Here is a 23,028-nt window from a genome sequence, read left to right as displayed (position 1 = left end):
ACAGTACATATTTAGGTTTATTATGCAATTCCAAGTGGTGTAATCAATTTTTTCTGCATAGGGGTACCACGGGACCACTAGTCAAGGTTATTAGTGAAATCCCTGAAAGCCATGGGCTCAAGGTTACTCTTATCAAAAGAGTCTTAAGTACACACAGGGTTGACTTAACAGTGCATTTTAAAACAATGCCTTTATAACTTTGAGACATAATGCTTGAATTTTGTTTACATTTAATTTCTAGAAATTGTTTCTTCAGCTTAATGGAACTGTCAATCTGAGTGCATTTAAGTGGTATCAATCCAGTAATTAGCTTGAGATAAATATGTTCTACAAGAATAGGAATATAGACATATAGATAGAAAAGATCCTAACAAAATTTGTAGGCATTTGTCCTTTTCTTGTTTTTACTGTTATTAAAAACTTAAATCTAGAATGTACTGCTTGGACTCACTCAGAAGTCAGAATCTCATTCTCAAGAGTTCTGTCCATGGCAGTGTTTGAAAGAGCCTTTTGGCATCAAGAAGACAGTAGAAGTTTGGTAGTTAATTCCCTCAACCTATTTTTCAGTTTAATTTGAAACTTTTTTCATCTTGTTGCTTGAATTTCTTTTCAGCTGTTCAATATAATTATGTGGGATACAGCTTTCTCCAAAAGTGTTTGGGGAAATTAACCTTCTGGTTTGTCTAAGAGTAGACTGATCTGGATTACTGTGTTGCTTTGTTTCTTATTGGCTTGTGAACAAGTTAATTTTTTAAAAGGCAAAAGAACAAAGCAAGAATAATTACTCTTTGGTTTTTGTTGATACATTTAATCTAAATAAATATTTAGTTTAACGATGGCCAAATATAAAACGAAGTTATTCTGTACAGTAACAAGGGGACAAAAAGCCTTTTTTTGTTGGTAGTACAGTCTTAGGGGATTGGGAAAAATCCAAATGTTCTCATTAAGAGAACATCCAAATGTACTCATTAAAATAATACTTGTTCTGTTTAATGAAGTACAGAACCTTGAGCTTTGTAGATGACCTGTTATTGTGGTCTGTTGAACTTCATCTGGTTTCATCACAGGTGGTGATTTAGCAGGAATTTTGACTTCTCTTGAAGTGAATACTTAATCTTTCATATACATTGTGCAGAGGTAATCATGTATATGTAGCGATTGCCTTGATTGCTTGAATATCTTTAAAAAAAGAAAACCCTTGTTGTAGTGGTAGTCTGAATTATTTATAAAGGTAGAAAAACTGACATGGTAGGAACTGAGGAGGTCTGTAGGCTACTGGAAAACTGTTCCTTTAGAGCTTAGAAGACAGGACAAAAATAATAGCTTGTGGAGGTCCTTGCTGAATAGAAGCTCTTTTAATGTAGAGAATATTAGGGATGGGGAAACAAACAAACAACAAAACAAACCCAAACAACCTCTGACAAAAATTTAGTTAAGTGCTAATACTGGTGGGCAAAAAAAAATAGTCCCCACATTCAAGCACAGGTTCAAATGAGCAGCAGGTTGTCAGTGAATAAGCATGTCTTGCACTGAAATATTTCATGAGGGAGTAAAATACTGTCACTGGCACTTCTTAGGCAATACTTGTGTTCTACTTACTTATGGCAAATGCTATACGTAGGTAAAATGTGAGGAGGGGATAAATAGTACTCTATGTACCAGCTTTCCTCTAAAGTGTTTCATGCAAGGTCAGTTGAGGTGTAGTTGGGCCTTAAGGGAGTTTTGAAACATACTTGAGGAATAAGAGTGGGTTCTGGGAGAAATCCTCTGAAGAAGCTGGGATGGGTGTTGCAGAGGAGAATGTAAAAGTTATTGAGGAGTGAGCCCGTTTAAAATTAATTTGGTTAAGTTTGGGGATACCAGCAGTACAATGTAAGGGTCGTGTAATGGTAAATGTGCTCTTGAACTCAAACTCTTAAAGAGTTGAGAGGAGTGTTGTATGAACATAGTAAATGTATGATAGTAGTTAACTCCCTGAATAGGGGAGTAAGGGTAAACCAGGGGTGTGGATGAAGTTAAATATAATCTTACTCTTATAGAAGTGGTCTTTTTTTCTTTCTACAGAAACTAGGATAACAGTAATATTGAGAAATAAATGTAATTTTGACTAAAAAAAGGATTAATTTATCAGAAGACATTGGAATTACTTGTCAGCCTGTATTTCAAACATGGCAGGACATGAAATAAAATTAATTTTAGTTTAGTCTCTGTAGCAGCACTTCAAGCTGTACCTGTGTTAGCTCAAGATTTTGCTGCTTTCCTCTGCCTGTTCCTATTTTCCATGCTGGAGACCTTTTTGCTCCCTTTCAGATCTCCTTATTGAGCTGCCAGAGTAACTGGTCTTAATGTGGTTAATCTGCTGGATTAGTTCAAAATGTAAAAAGAGGATTTATGTTTACATTTTTCTTCTCGCTGATTGATTTTGTTTGAAAACAGAGCATTGTGTCCTGAGAGGCTCAGTAAGTTCTGTTGCCTGAGCTGCACCTGGAAAAAATTGGCACATTTATACGTGCTTGGATTGCTTTAAGTTACTTTTGTTCATGTTTTGTAATTATTCACATGGCATTACTGAGTGTTCCTGTCATGCACGGAACTTCAGGCAATTAAACCAGAACATGAAATTTCATTGCATGGTGGGGATTCAGATCTGCTTCTGTGAACTACTGTTGTAGAAAAGTAACCTGCTCAAGTGAATAAAAGTTTCAGTAATAATAAGCTGGAATGAGTTAATGGACTGATCACTTCTAATTGCTTGCTGAGGTAATACACACAGCTGTTTCTATGGCAAGTGTAAGCATTTCATTTGGAAGGAGTTGCTGTAATTGATGGGTTTGCAGCTATAAGATAATTTACTGTGTTTTAAATATATTCACCTTTCTTATGTATTTTGATGGTCCCAAAACAGCATACAGACTTGACTAAGAATTTTGTTTGGTATGTATTGGACCAAGGATATCAAAGGCTATGTAGTTTGACACTCAAGTGTCTAACTCTAAGAACATGGTAGTTAACTGCATTTCAGTCTTGTATCCCTAAACCTTTTTATCTCAAAGTGAAAAATAAAGCAGAGGCAACTTTCTGCTGTTACCTTTGATAATGGGAAAATCCAAAAATAATTTTGTTTCAGGGGTGTAAAGGTGAAATGATTCAGGTAAGCTTTATATTTTTATAACAGCACAGAACTGTGATATGTCAATGTAGGCCAAGTGCTAACAATTGTGGTTTAAAGTGCATGTTTGCAGTACATCTAAAATCAATTAGCTTTTTGAGAAATGGCATGAAAAGTCTAAAATGACATAGTGACATAATATCTACATTTAAAAATGTAAATTGCAACTACTAGCCTTTTTAAATGAGGAGAAATTAAAAATAAACTTTGCTAGTCACACGTAGCATGTGCTCTTTGGAAGGAGTTACAGGGGTTGAGTTGGAATAGACCTGCTGGCTTTTTTGAGAAGTGGTTATCTTAAAGGTAATCTTTTTAAAGATTTACTTTAAGCAAAAGATGAGTACAAAACTCAATCCTCCCAAGTGTTGGGAGTGTTGGGTACTGACCCATGCATAGGTAAAGTGAATAAAGTCAATACTAGGACTGTAGACAAACCCTATTTTCTGCACCCTCAATACAGCTTAGACAGCAATGCCTGTTACTGGAGATGGCAAGTTCTTTAGGACAGGAACTGTTTTAAGTACTTGCACAGAAGTGGTGTTGTTGAAACTGAAGAACGTCCAGAATATTACCCTTTCATACAAGTAATGTAGATTTAATGATTTTAAGATGTAGTCCTTTAGCTCCATATAGAAATCCTTATGTACTAGTCTACAAATGCCAATTCAACATACATCATAGTAAGTACAAGTTATTTGTAACCTGTAAATGCCCTGCCTATATTTGGAGTTGGTTTTATGACATCATAGTAGGCTGTCCCTGCCTCAAATATTTTGTATCTTAAATAGAATAGGAACCGGGAAATTACATTCTCTGGTGATGAGCAACTCAACAGTACAGAAATAATAAATTAATAAAATTATTTCATTGTTCTGAAGGTGCTCTGAGGATCTGTCCTATACTGCTTGTTGCTGTTGTCCCTGCCTGCAGTAGATTGCTCCCTTTTTAGATGGGCTGAGGTCATTCCTGTACCCAGGCCTTTTAAAAGGATCTGAATTTAAACAATGTTTAAAATAGGCTAGATAATTTTCATCAGGCTGAATTAGGGAACAGCTGCAGATGTTGCTCAGTAATCAGCAGGTGAAACTTTTGAGAAAGGGTGAGGATAGGAAAGAGGAAGAGGACTAGCAAACAGTTACAAGTGACCTGCTGGCATTGATGTATTAACATAATTGTGGTACTGCTGGAACGGTATATAAAAGCCAGCTGTGCTTTAGTGTCACGGAATAGCTCTTAAAACCCTCAGGATTATATTGTTCGTTGCTAGGGAAGTTTGTCCTCCTACATTGCCTGGCATAATAGATCCCTGCTTCATGTGTAGTGTTTGCATGCAAAATAATTAAAAGCAATCTCCTGATTGTCACTGCGTGTGTGTTCCATTGATTACATGATTAGCTTTCCCTTTGTCACATGTACTTGATTTCCAGAAGCCTCAGCTAAAATATATTTACTTGTGTTTGTAGTTCTGAGCTGATCCTGGGGGACAAAAAAAAGAAGTGTATGTTCAGGATATTTTTTCATTGTGTAACACACGAAAATGGATCAATGTAAGCAGGAAATACTGTTATTGGAATAGTCATGTTCTGCTGTAGAAAGGTTTTACAACAGAAAAGTCACCTAGTTGATGATGAAATTGATTCCTGTTTCTTGGTGAAGTCCATGCCCCTGTATAAGGCTATCTCAAGGTTTGCCCAGTAATTGCTATAAGAATGCAATTAATCTACAATTTTTACAAGTTAAAATCCAAATTTTTACTTGTATTTTCCCACAAATTATTAACTTGCTTGTATGAAAAAGAACATATCTTCTTCCTTTTACAAGTCATGTGTTGAGAATAGTGCAGCAGCAATAGTAGTACTCTTCTTGGCATTTTCAAAGTTGTAAATAAAGTTGCCTACATGCTTGTAAGGAGACTGGAAGCGTGCAGCTGATTAACTTTGCTGTTCACTTCTGTGGCAGTAGGTGTGTGGGAACAGTTTGTTTCGAGGAAGAAGTGTTAAGGTTTTACTGAAAAAGTTGGTGTTCATCATACTTGAAATAAGGGAAGTGCCTGGAGATCAGGTGAATTTGCGATGTGCTTATGAATTTCCTGAACCTGGGATGAAACTATAGCCTGAGTGTCAGTCCCCTAAAGCCTCTTTTGAAACCCACTTAATAGAATGAGGCTGGTTTTGTCTCCTAATGACCACTTCCGTGTTCTCATTCTCCCTTTTCTTTATTTACTTTTATCAATGACTGTTCCTGAGTGAGTCTTGTTTGTCTTCCGCCACTGCTTGCAGTCAATAAATGCTTCTAATCCTGTAATTTCTTGGAACAATATAATTAGAGCCAAGTTCTGACTATTGATAATACATAGTACTGGCTTCATAAATGACTTGAGTCTGTATATTTTTAAATTAAAATCTAATTGTATTTACTCTGCTGCTTTCTACTTGAGAGAAAGCAATATCCCGTTGGGTTTTGTTGCTATTTATGGTTATAAGTGAATAATGAAAAAAATCAAAATGGCATACAGATCTTCTGCTAACAATAATGATAAGTAACAATTCATTTTTATCATCAAGCAGTTGACAGATAGATGTAATTACACCTGTATTAATTGCTGATTTCCAGTAACAGTATATTTTACTCCTGCAAATATATTTTTTTGTTAAACTGAAAAATTTGAAAGAACCAAAAATATTCTTGAAATTGTTTATGAGATAAGCAATCTCCTATTCAGACTTGAAACTATCATAAATTAGGAGTCTTAAGCATCTAGAGTCCAAATCTCCCTGATATGTCATAGTTTGTTAAATTGAGCTAAATGGCAGTAAGAGATTTACTGCTGCATCGGGAAAATAAATTGTGTTGAGAATAGCAAAGCTTTTAGCTTTGTGTAAAACTTGCTGCTGTCAGCTGGGGGTCTGGGCTTGAATTTTCTCTTCCATATATTGCTTTGTGAATTGAGTTGGCTAAAATGCCACTTTCTCATGGATAAATTTTTATCCTTAGGCATTTTCAATTTAACTGTTGAACCAATTTACCCCCTTACAGATGCATGTTTGTGTTAGTTTTTTCCCTCTCTCAGCTTTCTCTCGAAGGAATAGGTGGAATCCTGCTTGGTTCTCATTGTATTCTGCCTTGTAAGTGTTCAGTAGCAGGAAGTTCTGGCTGATGCCTGTAACACTCTAAAACACTGCCATCTGTTGAGAACAGGTGAAACAAAAAATAATTGTTTCCCTCCATCTTTGTCTAGAATACAGCAAAAATAAGAGATGACAGACATAAAACATTTTCTAAACTTAGGGAAGTGGTAAGAAAACAATTTTTTGTATGAAAAGAAATATGGGGACTTAAATTAGGGGTTGCTGGAAAATGAACATGTTTTTGTGATAATGCTGTCAGTTTAAGTTCTATTAAAAAACAGATGTTTAGAACAATCTGTGTTTATGATATGCTGAGATGAGTGTCTAAAATATCTCTAGTTTGAGAAAAGTAAAACTAGACTTCAGTTAGAGGCATGCAAATAAAACTGCCTCTGTTTCTGTTCCTCTCAAGTCTTTCCGCTGCTTTTTTACTGTGTCTAATGCTCATTTTGGGGGATTTTCTCTCAGTTCTGTTTACCAGAAGTAATGGAATTCTCTTTGTGTTTAGATGAAGAGGATGATTTTGTCAATAGAAGAATTTCCCTGAAACCGAAGGAGAATGGGACATCAGCCGTTGGCTGTCCAGGAACAAACATTGTCAAAAAAGGAGAGGTCAAACCACAAGCTAAAAGCAAGCCCCTGTCTCCAGTGAAACAGACTCCCACCTCTGCACTTGATTACTTTGGGACAACGAGTGTCCAACGGTCAGAAAAGAAACTGGTAGCAAGTAAAAGGAAAGAGGTGAGTACTGATAATGTTCTTTAGGCTGCTTGTGTGTCTGAAGGCAGATCAAAATGGACAGTTTGGTGACTGCAAGGAAGTACTTAACTGCTGCTCTACCTCATGTTACTTAGTAATGATCACTCAAACAGAAGTTGAGCTCTGATGATACGTGTGTGCACGTCAAGTCCTCAAATACAAGTTCAGAGTAGCATTGCCATGTTTCATAAGATAGCACAAAGTTGAAGGTAGTGTTTTCTTTATTGCCTCTTCTCAAGTGACTTTTCTGGAAATTCATTAAGTTTTCTGAGGTTAGTGAATGGAAGGGATAGCTTATATTTGAGGGTGGAGAGCAGACAGGAGAGGAAGAAGGTTGTTTTCCCAAGCTTTATGGCGCACACATGCTCATGGAATAATAAAGTACCAAGTAAAGTATGGAGGAAATTAAAAATTCCCAGGGTAGTTATTGATTTATTTTTCAAGTGAGCCAACTGTGATAGCTTCAGAGATGTTCAGCATTGTTTGAAGAAATGAGATGTTTGTATTATAGCATGGTCTTGTTTTGAATAATAAAATCCCTTGAAAATAGCCTTGTTTAATAGTGTTTAAGTTGGAGAGCTAGAAATTAAATGTTGTATGTCTCATTCACAGTCCTTTTCTAGAAGCATACAGAAGTAATCTGTACATATTAAATTACTGTAATTGACATAGTAATAGGGTAACTGAATGGTTGGTCTTTTTTTCTTTAATACAGCCTTCACAAAGCAGAGATAGCACACTGGATGATGAGGCCATTGCTAGGCAACTGCAGCTTGAAGAAGATTCAGAGGTAAAAGCTGTACATATTTAATGCTCTATATCAAGAGCAGTTTGTTTAACTTAAAATTGTTTTTCCTTAAGAAATTGAGATGGACTTTCCAGGTATGCTATAAGTAAGTTCTCCCAGTTTGAGTCAAATTAAGGGAAATGCTGTGGGAGGAACGTCCCCTTCAAAGAAGGCAGGTTTTCAGCTATCCCTCCCCCACCAGGTTTGGAAAGAAAATTCCTCGGAGGAAAGTGAAAAAGGAAAAAAAGTTATTTATTTAACAGTGCATGCAGGCACAGGAAAAGAATAATGCTAAATACTAAAACCTCTTGCTGTGAAGAGAACCTGGGTAGATTTCCGAGTCCTTTGTGGGTATCGTTTTCTCCTCTCTGGAGCTGGGGTTCAGCAGGGCCTGCTCTGGGCCTTGGTGGAAAGCCCTCCCAGTGGGGTTGTGATATTCTGGTGTTCTGAGCAGTCCAGAAGAGAAGAAGCAGCCGCCAAAGTCCCAGGAAAAACTCCTTGCTTTAGCTAATGAACAAAGAAGCTAGCTGGAAAGCAAAAGGAACGTAGTTCTCCTTCCGCTGCAGAAGCGGAGCAGCTGGGCAGGAGAAGCCAGCGAGTTTATCTCTGGTTTTGAACGCAGTGCCGAAGGAATTCCACCGGCTTCCCCCGCCTCTTAAAGGTCTGCCTTAAAGCTACAGAAAGGCACACGATTCATGTCTGGGCGTAGAGCAGGCGATAGGAGATACACATCATAACGTCACCCCAAGATATAAGTGTAATAAAATTCATCAATATGTGCAAGTATGGTTATACAGTTACTTTTATAGGCATTATTTTAGTTATGTAAATAGAATGTGTCACTCTAATCTTATTTTCTCTCTATTCAGACTTTTTCTGTCTGTGCAGCTGATATACCTATAGTAAGCCTGCCTTTCACACAGAATTCACTTTCTGCTTCCTCATGTTTTGGTAGTGTTTTGATGGTGTTTTATTTTTTTTCATTCTCTGGAGTGAAAAATTAAAAGTCATTGCCATCCTTGATGTGTTTTACTTGTCTTCCGAATTTTCTTCTACTTGAGAAGAATGTGAATGACCCTCACATGTCTTAAACTTTTCTATTTGAATCAGTACTAATATGAGGGAAAGGTACACCTACACATATTTACTTGCTTTTGGGAAAATTTGATTTCCCACATATATTTGAAATATTGAGTATTATCTGAAATAAGTAGATTGTGCAGACAAATCTACACCTCTGAAGGTAAGGATGAAAATAAACGAATCCCGCTTCAACCTATTAGAAAGTTAAACAACCTGTCAGGAAAAATAAGATGATGTCTTTCATTTGAACTAATCTTACCTATAACAGTCAGAGTTTCTGTACATCAAAGTACTTTATATCAGATGTATGTCTGCCTCAGTCTGGTTTGCATTTGGTGGTCACTGCCCTTTTTCTTTCTCACTATACACAGGAAGGTAGATGCATTTCACTGTTACAGGCACATACAGACAGTGCCTGTGGCATACTGGTTTTATAGTCATCTATTGGGATCCAGAGCATGGCATGTCAGATTTCAATTGTGAAAGTATTTTTGTTGTTCTCTTGTTGAAACAATGGTCAATATTTATTGGCAGGAATAGAAAAGGTTTTCCCCAAAACACCATCTTGGACAGGAAAGGTAACCAAAGGATCAGTTACCACTGGAGATGTCATGTTTATGTTGTTAGGTGAAATAAAAATGAAACCAAACTGATTTTGGTGGGGTTTTTTTACAACTAATAAATAACTTTCACAGATGTCACGTGTACTGTTTGTTCTTACTGGTTCTTCTGTCAAAGAAAATCAGTTGTATGAGTATAAATAATACAAAGTTAAAGTATATTTGTTTCCCTGAAGTATATAGAACTGACACTAAGAGCAGAGCTAAGAGCAGTAGTTAAATTCTCCAAAACTGACAGATTTTTTTTTTTTTAATATCTATGTTGCTAGTAGTAAATGAAAATAAAACATTCATTCTGGACCACATCATAATTTTTAACAGGCATTGTTACTACTTGTCTTTTGGGACTGCCTTTGATAAAGCCAACAGGTTGTATCTTCTTGCAGGCTGTTTGTTACGAAGTGCTTCCTTCGAAATTTGATTTTTTAAAACAAAAGGGTACACAACAATAAAAAATATGAGAAAAAACTCCTTTGAATACAGCTTATACAGGCACAGTAATGTTTCTAGTGCAACAAACCCATTTTTCTCACTAGATGTAACTAGTCTTGCCTTCTGGGGGAAACAACTAATTCTTCAGTGCCATTTCCAGAAATTTATTTGCCTCTGGTAGAACACCTTTTTCTGGCTATGTGCTTGCTTAGAGCTTCTAAAAAATATACTAGAGTTAGAACTTGTTTGGCATGAGCCTAAAAATCTTGATTTTTTCAATTTCAGCTGGAGAGACAGCTGCATGAAGATGAAGAATTTGCTAGAACTCTGGCCATGTTGGATGAAACACCGCAGAAGAAAAAGGTTGAATTCTTTTTAAACTTAAGCTTTTTGGAATTGCATTGCTGGGAGTGTTCTTATTTAGACACCTTTGTTTTGAGACTGCCATACAAATGCATTAAAAACAGCAAGAAAATGTTTTCATGGAAATAGCATACTCACTTTTATACCTCCCTCCTGGCTTTTCCTCTCTCAGTAGAGGGTGTCCTGCCTGATCAGACAGTGTGTGCTGGATGCCTCTGTTGGAATGGTGTCTTAAGTTCTAGTCACAATTAAGTGAAGTGTGTTGCTGTGTCCCAGTGGTAGCTTGGGACACACATCCCTGACTTTGGCATTGTGTGTTTATTTAGGCTCGGAAAGATACAGAAGGAGAGCAAACAGTACTGAGCATCAGTAGCAGCCCTAATAGGACAGCAGGATATAAGCAGTCAGAAAGAGGTAGGACACAAACTGAAAAGCATTCCACTAACTTATAATATTAATGAGATACACTTTTATGTATGAGCTCTTCTCCGTCTGCCTCCTTTCAAGTGAAGGCAACAGACTCAGCTGGTGCAGCCAAGAATTATTCTGCAAAGCGTCAAAATAAATCTGAACAATTGAAGGAGATTGCTGAAAAAGAAAGAGGTGCTCAAAATTCACTATCGAGAGAAAAAGCGGCTTTGGGGAAAGAAGAGAAGACACCACCAAAGAAGGAGAAAGTCTCTCCCAAGAAGACTGAGGTAGGAGTTGTCAAAATTAATTTAGATGTCTTGGTGGAGTTTGCAGGATAATAGTTTTCATTTATTATGGGTGTCACTGTTGTAACTTGGTACTTTCAATCTCCTGGGCGGTTTTTAAGGATTTGAATTCTGGTAAGGCTGTAAGTTCTTTCCTTACAGCAGTTGTAAAACTATGGGGAAAAAATTAGCTGGAAAAGTGTAAATTAAACACATGAAGGACCTGAGGTTCTCTAATGCTCATTAAGGTGTGCAGGTACACTGCAAAATTAGTTCTGTACTTTTTCATGTTTAACTTTGCTGGAAAACACAGAATGCAGAAATTCTGACACTTACTTAGTGAGTAAGAACTTACTACTGATGTTAACGTGGTGACCTTGATCTGTGGTTAGAATGATAGGTGGCATTGTTTAGGGATTTGTATTTCTCTCCCCAGTCTCCTATTTTTTCCTACTATTGATACGTTGTGTAGGAATATAATTTAGTATTTTTATCTGATTCGGTAACTGTATTTGACGAACACGGTCAGTTATTGGCAACATTAAAATGTACTTTTTAATAATACAGTATAAAGTACCCCATTTTGATAATTAAATAGCAGTTGTAATTAGAAGGGAGAGCTTGCACCTCCTTTTGAAGTGAGTTTTTAACAGTTGTTTATTGATTAAGAAGCTTAAGTGTCTCTTAAAGTCTATTTCATAGTATTTCTACTTCTGTGTAAGTGGAGATCGCAAATTAAATAGGATGTGAATTTAAAGTGACGAGTTAAGTGAGCATGTACATGTGCAGCAGAAAAATCTACAGAAACTTGACAATAAACAGTGAGTACATATTTTTCAAACTCTTAGGATTTTGAAATATTTTTAAAAGGAACAAGAAAAAAAATACCTCAAAACACAAACACCAAAAGCAAGCTTCAGTATTGCATATTAATAGATTAAAAACAAGCATTAGACCTTGCTTTTCCTTTGGTGCGTGAAAATGTCTTAAACTGTGATGCTTGGTTTTATTTTGCTGTTTTCATATATCTAATACGTATATTAATTCTTTTTCTCCTCTCCTGATCCAGTCTATAAGTCCCGAGGACTCTGAAAAGAAGCGAAACAACTACCAAGCTTACCGAAGCTTCCTTAATCGTGAGGGTCCGAAAGCACTGGGTTCCAAAGAGATACCTCAGGTAAGGTTGGCAACAGCAGGATTCTTTATATAGAGTGGAGTGTTTGATAGACTTACTGCTGTAAGTGGTCTAACAAGTATTAACTAAACTGTTTCAAGGCTGATATTTTTTTTCCAGTAGGAAGCATGTATTGGAAAAACCTAAATTGTAATGCAAAGCAGTGACTAAATGTAAGGAAGTGTACTAAAGAATTTGTATTCAGAACTTGGTTTAGGAAGTCAGATGATCAAAAATAGTTACTGGTCTTAAAGTTGAAGATTGCTGTCACTAATTTGAATGGCATACTATGCTTGAAGCACAGAGTGCTACAATTATGATCAATAGGTCAGGTAAACAATGTGTGAAGTTTTGTTGGTAGTTATTCCCATTAATGGCTTTTGAACTTTTAGAACTGTACCTAGTTAGGTATGATAGTCATCTTTGTAAAATTTCATAGGGTGCTAGACATGGTAGAGGGTTATAAAAGGTGATGGTTAAGAGCTATTTGGTAGAATTGCATCAGTAATGGCATTTTCTGCAATTCTCTGCTTCTTAGGGAGCTGAAAACTGCTTGGAAGGCCTGACATTTGTAATTACGGGTGTTCTGGAGTGCATTGAAAGAGATGAGGCCAAGTCTCTGATTGAACGTTACGGAGGCAAAGTAACTGGCAATGTCAGCAAGAAGACAAATTACCTGGTGATGGGGCGAGACTGCGGCCAGTCCAAACGTGAGAAAGTGAGTGCGTCCTATGCCTGCCGAAGGCAAAGCGAAACTGAATTGTTCCCATCTCAAATAGGAATTTCCAGTATCCCTGCCAACAGAAAGCAGTACTAACAATAAAGTGCATTTTTAAAATGGAAAGTTGCTGAGTGGCTTACAGCTTTGTTTTGTTTTTACTTCTGTGCATACATACACATGCATATATATATATAAAATATAAACTCTTGTCGTTCTTGTTGTGTTCCTAGTCATAGTTTTTACTGGAAAATACTTTGAAATGAATTATGTAAATCCTAATGTAACTTGACTATACATTTAATTCTTTCTTTTGCTCCAGGCATCAACTTTAGGTACAAAAGTTATTGATGAGGATGGTCTGTTTGATCTTATTCGAACTATGCCAGGCAAAAAGTCCAAATATGAGCTGGCAGCTGAAACAGAGGTATGTTTATAATAAACTTAGGGGATTAGGGGTTTTTTTTGCTTTGGTTTGGTTTTAGTTGAAAGAAGTTTGTCTTTTGTTCCAGTAATAGTAACACCACAATCATCAGTTTGACCTTCAGGTTAAAAGTGAAAATTTTTTGTTTGTGCTTGAGACAAATGACTCTGCTCGGGAGCTATAGGTTATTTTCCCACTCTGACATTATTCTGCATTTTAGGTACCTGACAGAGCAGGTAATTGCATCTCCCCAGATGGTATCAGGTTTAAACAATAAGTATTTGTTAATTCTTTGGAATAAATAATTGTGACTGATACCATGTGGTACCCAGACAGGCCCAGGGATATGTAAACTATGTGTATACATAACAGATCTTGTCTTTTTGTGGTACTTGATATAAAAATAGTAAAGGTAATTTTTTCAGGCAATACCAAAGAAGAGGTAACAGGTTTTTTGTGCACATTTAAATTTAGGTTGTAGTGGCTGATACAATGTTACTAAAATCTGTGTTAGCGCTAACATGTGGTGCATTCAGTACAGACATGACTTATTTATGCAAAGATACCATTAGTAGTGTCCTAGGGAAAAGCAACTCTAAGCTTATTAGCTGATCACTTTCACTCCCTTTAAATTGCTTTGGGTTGAATAACTCCCTCAAATGTTGTTTTGCAAGAGCTTCATGGGTGTCTGACCCACTTGTTCCAACCTGACAGTCAGTTCAGCATTGTATAATGCTTCAGGCTTTGTGAGTAAGGGGACTGCTTTTGGAATGACCAGAACACTTGCTGCCTCTCTTCTGTGGGTTGTGCTACAGAACCCGGTGACGTTGTGTTTAGCAGTGCTTTATTTCTCAGAGAGTATTTCTATATCTGCTCTTGAAACTTTTTTAATCAATACATAAGCTTTGTCACTTTCTAAGCACTCCTGTAATTGTGTAACTAAATATGCTGTTTATTTACTGCATGTTTTTTTCTTTAATTTATTTTTAATTTTTTTACTTTGATTTTCCTAAGGCAGAGAAAGTGGAGTCAAGACCTAAAAAGACACCTCAGAAAACTGAAGCTGGAAAAAGAAATTTTAGCCCCTATAAAAGAGAAGCTAATAATAAGTACAAGTCTACTCCTGAAAAAGGAGATACTGCCAGATGTGTCAAGAGAGAAACCACTGCTATTCGAAAGCTTACGGACTTTAAACATCACACAGTAGAGGAGAAAGAAGCCCCAAAACCTAAGGGGAACTTGGTTTCTGAGGTTAATGAAGATGGTACAGAGAAATTGTTATGGGTAGATAAATACAAGCCTGTATCTCTTAAGGCAATTATTGGACAGCAGGGTGAGCAAAGCTGTGCCAATAAACTGCTCCGATGGCTCAGAAATTGGCACAAGAATACCCTGGAAGATGGACAAGGTGACTGGCCTGGTTAACTTTTCTCTGTATTCTTCCACGCTAGTCATGCTGCTTGCGTCCCTGGACCAGTGAGGGCATTGGTGGTAGCAGAGCAGCTCTAGAAATCGGGAATAAGGCTGCAGCTGGATGCATTTTTAGCAGCAGTTGAGCCTGAGTTTTTTGGTCAAGTAGTTGTTCATGTACTACCCACCTCCCCACCTCAAAAAAGAGCAGAAAAATGTGTTTCAAAAGGTTTTTTTTCCCCAAGTGTTAGGTTTCATTTTTACAAAAAACCCCAGAATATCCTATGTGTGATGTATCTAAAAATGGCCTTGTGTTGAGCCTATTATTTCTTCCTCAGCAAGAGGAAGTAGCTTAGGCACTGCCAGTGGTGAAGATACAGGATAACAGCAGGTCTAAAGGGCTGCTGTCATGCATGGGGGTGAATTGTCAAAGTCCTGGCTCTGGCAAGTGCGTGTGTCGACAGTTTGTCATCCTATAGACAGACAGGTTTAAAATAGGGTTTTGGTTCAGCAGTAGTGGGTAGTGGGGTTTTTGTGTGTGGTGTGTTTGGGGTTTGGCTTAATTTGTTTGTGGTGGTGTGTGGGTTTGGTGGTGGTTTTGGTTTTTTATGTATATGATATGGTTGTGAGGAAAGTGCTGAAATAGTTGTATTACATTTATAGCACTTTTTAGTATTTTTTCAGTTCAAAAATCACTCCAAATCAAACTGTGAGCTGTTTTAAGCTGCTTTTCCCAAAGTGGTTATGATGCAGCTGTGTATGCATCTTTGGATGTTCTTACCAGACCTTAAATGAGGAAAAATTCCAATGATGCTTGATACCTCTAGAAGCATGCAGTTTGTTTTATAATTACGTACCTAGGTAAAACCTGAAATCTTTTTTTTAATAGCAAAACCCAATAAAACTGGAAGCAAAGATGATGGGACAAGTTTTAAAGCAGCTTTACTTTCTGGTCCACCTGGAGTTGGTAAAACTACTACAGCTGCTTTGGTTTGTAAGGTGAGTTCATAGTAATGGTTGTTCCCAGTATTTCTGTGTTACGTATTAATTCTGTACCTGGATACAGATACAGTGTGCATGTGGGTGTGCTCTGAATGACCAGAGTCTGCTCTCAGCCAAGTTGCACCTGCTCAGAACAGGGTTACAGGTGAAAGTATGTGGCTGTTTAGATACCTTTATCAGGTCTGAGGTGAGAAGGTACACCAATGGCTGGCTGCATTTCTTTGTTACATTGAGAGGAAGCATATCACAGTATGTTGAACAATTGGAGATAGTTTTCCAAAACTGAGCATTCAGCACTAGTTCTGCAAGTCGGAGGATATTTGCACTAAGTTTAGTGGGAGTCAAATTCTGGCAAGCTTTTTGAAAGCCTAAGGTCACGGTTTATATATATCTAACAGATATATTTCCCAGATTTCTAAATTGAAATACTGCTTTAGGGCGAGAGAAATTGACAGGGCTGTGTGTCCATTTCTAAATCTGAATTTAGAAATTGGTTGTATTGAGTACAATACAACCTGCCCTTGTCCTCCCTCCCACATGCCTTGAAGCTTTGTGGCAACAAGTTGATGCTACACCTAGAACTTTAGAAAAGGGGAATGTGCTGTCTTGGGCTCATTTTTTTCTCAAAGCATGGTCTTTTCTGTTTCTGGTTTCCTGCCTGGCTTGCTCTCAGCTGCCTCAGGACTCTGCAGAGCATTTCTCTGTGTTCTGGCTGCCTCTTGCAGGAGAGTTTGCTGATAAAGGAACAGCTGGCATTAGTTGTGTCAGGGACTGACTGAAATGTTAGTGCTGCTAGGGGAGCCATGTGTCTCCTATTGGTTAAATAGTTAAAAGCTTCTCTTTCCTGCAGCTTTCAGAGCCGTGTGGTATGTTTCTTTGTTATGCAGCTGGAAATATGGAGCATGGAATTTAGCCGGCCTTGACTCCTAGCTCTGTTTCTATCCCTGCTGGCAGTTCTGTTCATCTTCCAAAACTTAGTATGTGCCACTGACTTCAATGCTTCCCCATTCCCCTCAATTAAAACAAAACTAAAACCAACCAAACAAAAAAATGCCCAACAACCAACCAAAAAACCCAAACCAAGAACAAACAAACCAAAAAACACAACCAAAAAACCCCACCACAAAAACAAACAACAAAAAAAAATAATCTCTTTGGGGCCTATCTGTTCCACGTATGGTTATAAATATTTTTGGAGTGCCAGAGAAAAGGAGTATAAGGCGAGAAAGGAATCGAATCTGTATGATTTTTCACTGATCTGTGTTCTCACTTTTTGTGTGGTTTGTGTTTGGACCAGGAACTGGGATATAGCTACGTGGAGCTGAATGCCAGTGACACTCGCAGCAAGAACAGTCTAAAGGAAGTAGTTGCTGAATCACTTAACAACACCAGCATCAAAGACTTCTATTCTGGTGCGTCTGTTGTTTGAAGGAGATCTTTGTTATATTAGGAGTTTGGTTACCGGAAAGACAGAGCTTCCTTATTACACAACTGTGTTAGGAATTTACCTTGCTTGTCAGGTGGAGGGACTCCGCTCTAATAGGGATGGGTTCTTGTAGTAAGCTGTTATATTTCTTCTTCAATTTAGAATTAAGTCCTGGTATTCGTAGAATGAGTTGTTAATCCGTACAAGCTAGTCAGGAACTCTGCAGTTGCTCCTCTGTTCCATGGGTCTTGTTTCTAAGAAGATGACATGAGGTTATAGTCTGGTCTGTGAACATAGACTCATGTGATCAAGTGGCAGAGCCACCACCTTAGTTGCCTAGGGTGGGGTTACCTTACTTAGCATTGGGTAAAACTCCAAGCAAGACTCCTTTATTCCCATCTCATTTTCTTATCCATATTCATTTTCAGGTGCATCCTCATCAGTTAGCGGGAAACATGTATTGATCATGGATGAAGTGGATGGTATGGCAGGCAATGAAGACAGAGGAGGGATTCAGGTGAAGCCACTGTAGTTCCTAGCTAATGCCATTGCCAAGAGCACCATATATAGGACAAAATAGTCAAGCCACTCTACTGTCCTCAACCCATGGTCCATAAACAAACTCTCTGCAGAGTACAGTCTGATGTGTTTTAGAAGCCTGTCTTTGTGTCAGAATTGTGCACTGGCAGAGGGGGGAAAAAGGATACTTGTGTAGAAGCCTGGAGTGATGAACTTGAGTGTGTGCATTTTAGAACAGGTACATTTATCCTAAGGTACCTCTAAGGTGACAGCTACCTGCAGTGGGAGGTTCATTAATCTGGCTGGGACTGTTGCTCTTTTGCATAGGCAGTAACACTGAAGTAACTAATGTGTGGCATAGGCAGCAGCATCCTTTGTTCTCTTTAGTAGCTCCAGTTTTAGCTCCTGAGGATTTCCTATGGTTACATGCAGTACTTTGACAGTGAAGGCCATACAGATTTTTGGCTCAGATGCAGGTGTTTTCATTGCAGGAATATGAAACTGAACTGAATTTCACCTTCATTAGAGCTGGCAAAGTTTGTTCTGGCAAGCCTAAAAATGATGGAAGCCTCAGGGTTGAGCTCTTGGAGCAGGGATGAGCTGATCTTTTTACTTTCTGCTTCTTCATTCTTTGTGGCAGGGTGCAGCCAGAAAGCTGTGTGCTCCTTCTGGGCATAAGCCAGGTCAAACTGGCCTGTGGAGAAATTAGTCTAGTTCTGCAGGCGGACAGCTCTACTCTGGGCTATTGGTCTTCATTGCTTCTTGAAGGAAGTTCCAAACATGATTGCTGGAAGTAGACAGTGGAAGCGGGTAGCCAGCAGATCTCTTGCAGCTGAATAGAACAGCAAGTGAAAACAGTAGGCAAGGGGGCTAGGTTTGCACTGTGTAGAAATGTGATTGCAGCAGGAGGAGTGTTATGGACCTGGAATCTGTCAAAGATCTGATTTAAGGCAGGGACTAATGCTGCTTGGTATGACATTCTAATAATTCTTATTATCCAGATTATCTGATGTAATTGTAATGTGTTTAAATTACAGGAGCTGATTGCTTTGATCCGACACACGAAGATACCCATCATTTGTATGTGCAACGATCGCAACCATCCTAAAATCCGCTCCTTGGTCCACTACTGCTTGGATCTTCGTTTTCAGAGACCTCGTCTAGAACAGATCAAGGTAAGCAGGTTGTGGCTTTATGGACTGCACTGAATTACCATCAGTAACTTCAGTTTTTATGTGGCAGAGTTTATTCAGAATTGGATACACCACTTAATGGATCATCTCAGTGAGTAATTGCTTTTCGGAATTAATTGTCTGAGTTCTTCTTCCCAAAGCCTTTTGGATTTTAGATGCCTGTCTTAAAAATATGTCCAAAATGGGTTTTTCTAAATGAACATGCTCTTTTTTGCACCAGTGGTATATCTTGGTTTATGAGAGAAAATTTGAGCTGTATGTGCTTTAAAAATTTAGAAAAATATGTACTGCTCTTTTATAGATGTGTCAGTATGTTCTGCTGGGGGAAGAGTTCATAGGAATTCTCTAGTGACAGTTTCTCAATTGTGATTACAGGGAGCCATGATGTCTATTGCATTTAAAGAAGGTTTAAAAATTCCCCCACCTGCTATGCAAGAGATAATCCTGGCAGCAAACCACGACATCAGACAGGTCAGTACCCATTCAGCATCAGTGACTGTTCAGATAGCAGATTATGTATATTGACTTCAAAGTATTTGAACAGTATTTTAATTTTTTTTCTTCAGGTTTTACATAATCTTAATATGTGGTGTGCAAGAGATAAATCATTGACTTATGATGAGGCTAAAACAGATGCCAGCAGAGCCAAAAAGGACATCAAATTGGTAAGTGTCAAATACTGGTTTGGCTTTTACTGTCATATTCTGATATCGTTGCTAGGCTTTTATGAGCATCTTTTGAACTGAAGCACTGAACTAAAGCCTAGATGCCAAGTGCTATCACATTTGCCACAAATAGTTGAAGAGTAGTATATCAAGGACTGAGTATATATTTTGATGTACTGGTGTCTTACGTAAGATGTAATTATGAAGCTCATACTTCTCATCCTTTGTCCTCTGTTTAGGAGATAATTCTCTTAATATCAAAAGGAAAACACAGTTCTTTAAACTGGTGAAGTTCTAGGGTGGAAATACTGAACATGGAGCTTGTACGGATGAGTCAAGATGCTCCTGGATACTAATTTTGTTGATACTGTGCTGTGTTTTTTTGTGTTGACCTTCTAGCTGCTGACTTCTTGAAATATCGTTTATTTAGGGCCCTTTCGATGTTGTCCGGAAGGTTTTTGCTACTGGAGAGGAGGCTGTTCGTATGTCTCTTATAGACAAATCAGATCTTTTCTTCCATGATTATTCGCTAGCTCCTCTCTTTGTACAAGAGAACTACGTGCATGTGAAACCGGCTGCTGCTGGGTGAGTTACTCCAAGTCCTAAACTGACATAGGCTTTTGTGTCAGGGAGTCAAAGCAGACTAAAACCTATCTGCACATTTCTGCTTTGTAATACAGTCAACTTCATTTTTTTTCTAGAGGTAATTTAAAAAAGCACTTGGTGCTCTTGAGTAGAGCAGCTGATAGTATATGTGATGGTGATATAGTGGACAAGCAGATTCGTAGCAAGCAGAACTGGAATCTTCTTCCAACACAGGTGAGCACTTAACGCTTATTTTATGTCCTTTAAGGAGTGTCCAGGGTTAAAGATGGTTCTGTGGAAATTGGTTTTTCAGTATATGATCTGTATAGTTCATACTTCATGTGGTACTCTCTGTTCCACTGGTCATCAGAAGAGTTTGCCATAGCCATGTTGTTGAGCTCATGCTGCAACATGAAATGAAGTCTTCTGAAACTTTGAAAAGTTGGACTGTCACGAGGCATAGAAGCACATGGTATGTATCACTTGTGCAGTTACAAGCCTGCTCTGTCCTTCCTCTCACCAGGGCAGGATTTGTCCCAAAACACAGAGGACTGAAGCTTGGTCACTGTGCTTCTTTCAATGCTCACTGAAACACTGACAGGACTTGTGCTTAAAGGATTATGACTGGCATCAGAGAATGCATTGTAGGTGAAATTGGAAGGTACCTCTGGAAGTCGTCTAGGTCACCCCCCTGCTCGGTACAGGTCCAAAGAGCTGAATTGCTTAGGAACTTAGCTAGCTGACTTGATGTAGATTTGCAGTGTTCTTTGGAAATGTCTCCTTCACCATGTCTGTGTGCTGGAGATCACAGCAATTGTTTGTGTGAAGTCAGCTATTTGTCTGACTGCACTCTAAACTGGACATGGGAAAAGGCCATATTTGGGTTTTTTTTCTGGGTTTTGAAACCCAGATAATTACACAGGTATTTTAGATCATGGTAACGAACAGGGTGGTACAAGAGGTGAAGCTGTAACCCAAGAGGGATTGAACAGAAACAAGCAATTGAGAGAGTTCTCTTAAAATAAGCTGTTTCCACTGTGGCCCTGTGTTGACTGCCCCTCTTTCTTGGGGACAGTGCACTGCAGGGCAGTGTGTCCTGGTGTCCATGAGACTTCAGTGTGATTTGCGTTTGGCATGTGTGTTACTTTTTCAGGCTATTTATGCCAGCGTTCTCCCCGGGGAGCTGATGAGAGGTTACATGTCCCAGTTTCCTGTCTTTCCCAGCTGGCTGGGGAAATTTTCATCCACAGGCAAACATGATCGTATCATTCAAGAACTGGCAATGCACATGAGTCTCAGGTAGTACTGACATTCCTCTGATACAGTTCTTTCTCGTGCAGTTCATTACCTACCATCAATTCCTTGCTGTGCTTGGTGCATACAAGTGACGCGTTCATGTGTTCTGTGAATGTGCTCCTATGTTGTTGGTGACGCTTTTCTCAGTGCTTAATTTGAACAACAGTCAAGCTGGAAACACTATTAGTATAATCAGAAGTACCTTGCCTTTTTTGTTTTTCCCCCAAAGTTGTTTCTCAGTTAGGGATGTGTTTCCCCCAACTGTTTGGTGTTCAAATACCTTGCATTGGTTATCCCTGGTGCAGGTATGGCAAAAGGAATGGCACAGTACAGCTTGCATTTTGATCTTAAGGCAGCTGATTGTTGATTTGCTGAGGGCCTTCTTACCTACTTGTTCTTGTCTTTAGAAGTCAGTGGTGGTGGTTGGACAGATTCACTTACTCAGTACTTTATTTTCAATTTGAAAAAGAACTCAGACATGCAAGAGGACAGTAAATATGGAATATTTGTCATATTTGCGGGATGCACTTGTCCAGCCCTTGAAAGACTTTGGAGCAGATGGTGTACAACAAGCTATAACATTTATGGGCTCCTACTGCTTGATGAAAGAAGATGTTGAAAATATCATGGAAATAAGCACGTGGGGAGGCAAACCCAGTCCTTTTTCAAAGCTGGATTCCAAGGTAAAATTCACCAGTGAATTTTTTAGTTTTCTTCTGTATCTTAAAAAAGAAATCCTAGAATAATCGTTACAGTATGGATGTGCTTTGGAAAGGCTGAAGTTGGTGCACCAGCTTAACTGTAATTGGTAGTAGGCTTTGTGAATCAGCTGTCAAACATACCACTAAAAGGTCGGGGTAAGTCCTAAAACATAATCAGGCTGTGCTTCACTCAGGAGTCTTTCACTTTTTGTTCCTGGTGTAAAGTATTACTGGGAGTCAGTTGCGTCTTGGTGGATATAGAAGTGGAACACAGGAAGGACGGGGAAAGCTGGTACCTTTCTACAAGCAAGCTCTGGCTGTAAGGTCTGTGCCCTTAAGGCACAGCCCTGCCATTCTTACCATCTTGGAAGGAGGAGGGACACACAGCTGCCTGGGTTATAGAGCAGGCACTGCATTCAGAGGCTGCCTCGCAGGTTGCACCTTTCACAGTCCTGTTAGACAGAACTGCCAGGCCTGGGGTGCTTCATGTGCTGCTCCTCCACTGCCGAGCTACTCCACTCCAGTGGTTGGGACCCTCACCTGCTACACGGTGACCTTAAGCTCAAGTTGCTGTTACAAACTATGATCTCCCTCATCCTGGTCAGGTGCTCAGGGAAAGAGAAGAATCTGCTGGTAACTAAACCATACACTACTATCAGGTGTTTACCCCTGGTCTGAAAATGCTGCTTAGTCTGGCAGGTGTACAGTGCAGCTGAAAGGGGCTCTGGTGTGACTTGGATTGTAGCAGACTTGTGACTTAGGTGGTAGCAGAACAACAGTGCTGAAATTATTGCAAGCCTAAGCAAGAAGCATCTGAAGGTGCACATTTTATTTGAGGATTATGTGGGACTTACTTAAAATGAGCCTTCACCATACAGC

The 23,028-nt window shown here is 38.7% G+C and overlaps 1 protein-coding gene across 1 annotated transcript in view; it reads left to right on the top strand.

Moving 5' to 3' along the window:
- The window catches only part of RFC1 (replication factor C subunit 1), a 34,284-nt gene that overhangs the window by 9,792 nt on the left and 1,464 nt on the right, over nt 1-23,028 (top strand). The window contains exons 4-22 of the mRNA XM_032110082.1: nt 6,806-7,038; nt 7,772-7,846; nt 10,264-10,341; nt 10,668-10,755; nt 10,849-11,039; nt 12,106-12,213; nt 12,749-12,928; nt 13,251-13,355; nt 14,367-14,760; nt 15,652-15,761; nt 17,062-17,176; nt 17,619-17,707; nt 18,747-18,884; nt 19,278-19,373; nt 19,469-19,567; nt 19,998-20,152; nt 20,269-20,386; nt 21,306-21,451; nt 21,918-22,131. Coding sequence (XP_031965973.1) covers nt 6,806-7,038; nt 7,772-7,846; nt 10,264-10,341; nt 10,668-10,755; nt 10,849-11,039; nt 12,106-12,213; nt 12,749-12,928; nt 13,251-13,355; nt 14,367-14,760; nt 15,652-15,761; nt 17,062-17,176; nt 17,619-17,707; nt 18,747-18,884; nt 19,278-19,373; nt 19,469-19,567; nt 19,998-20,152; nt 20,269-20,386; nt 21,306-21,451; nt 21,918-22,131 — 2,732 coding nt within the window. The remainder of the gene's footprint in view (nt 1-6,805; nt 7,039-7,771; nt 7,847-10,263; nt 10,342-10,667; nt 10,756-10,848; nt 11,040-12,105; nt 12,214-12,748; nt 12,929-13,250; nt 13,356-14,366; nt 14,761-15,651; nt 15,762-17,061; nt 17,177-17,618; nt 17,708-18,746; nt 18,885-19,277; nt 19,374-19,468; nt 19,568-19,997; nt 20,153-20,268; nt 20,387-21,305; nt 21,452-21,917; nt 22,132-23,028) is intronic.

The sequence above is a fragment of the Corvus moneduloides genome, chromosome 5 (assembly GCF_009650955.1).
Source record: "Corvus moneduloides isolate bCorMon1 chromosome 5, bCorMon1.pri, whole genome shotgun sequence".
Lineage (NCBI taxonomy): Eukaryota > Metazoa > Chordata > Aves > Passeriformes > Corvidae > Corvus > Corvus moneduloides.
The sequence above is the reverse complement of the archived record's forward strand: the minus strand, read 5'-3'. Positions and strand labels throughout refer to the sequence as shown.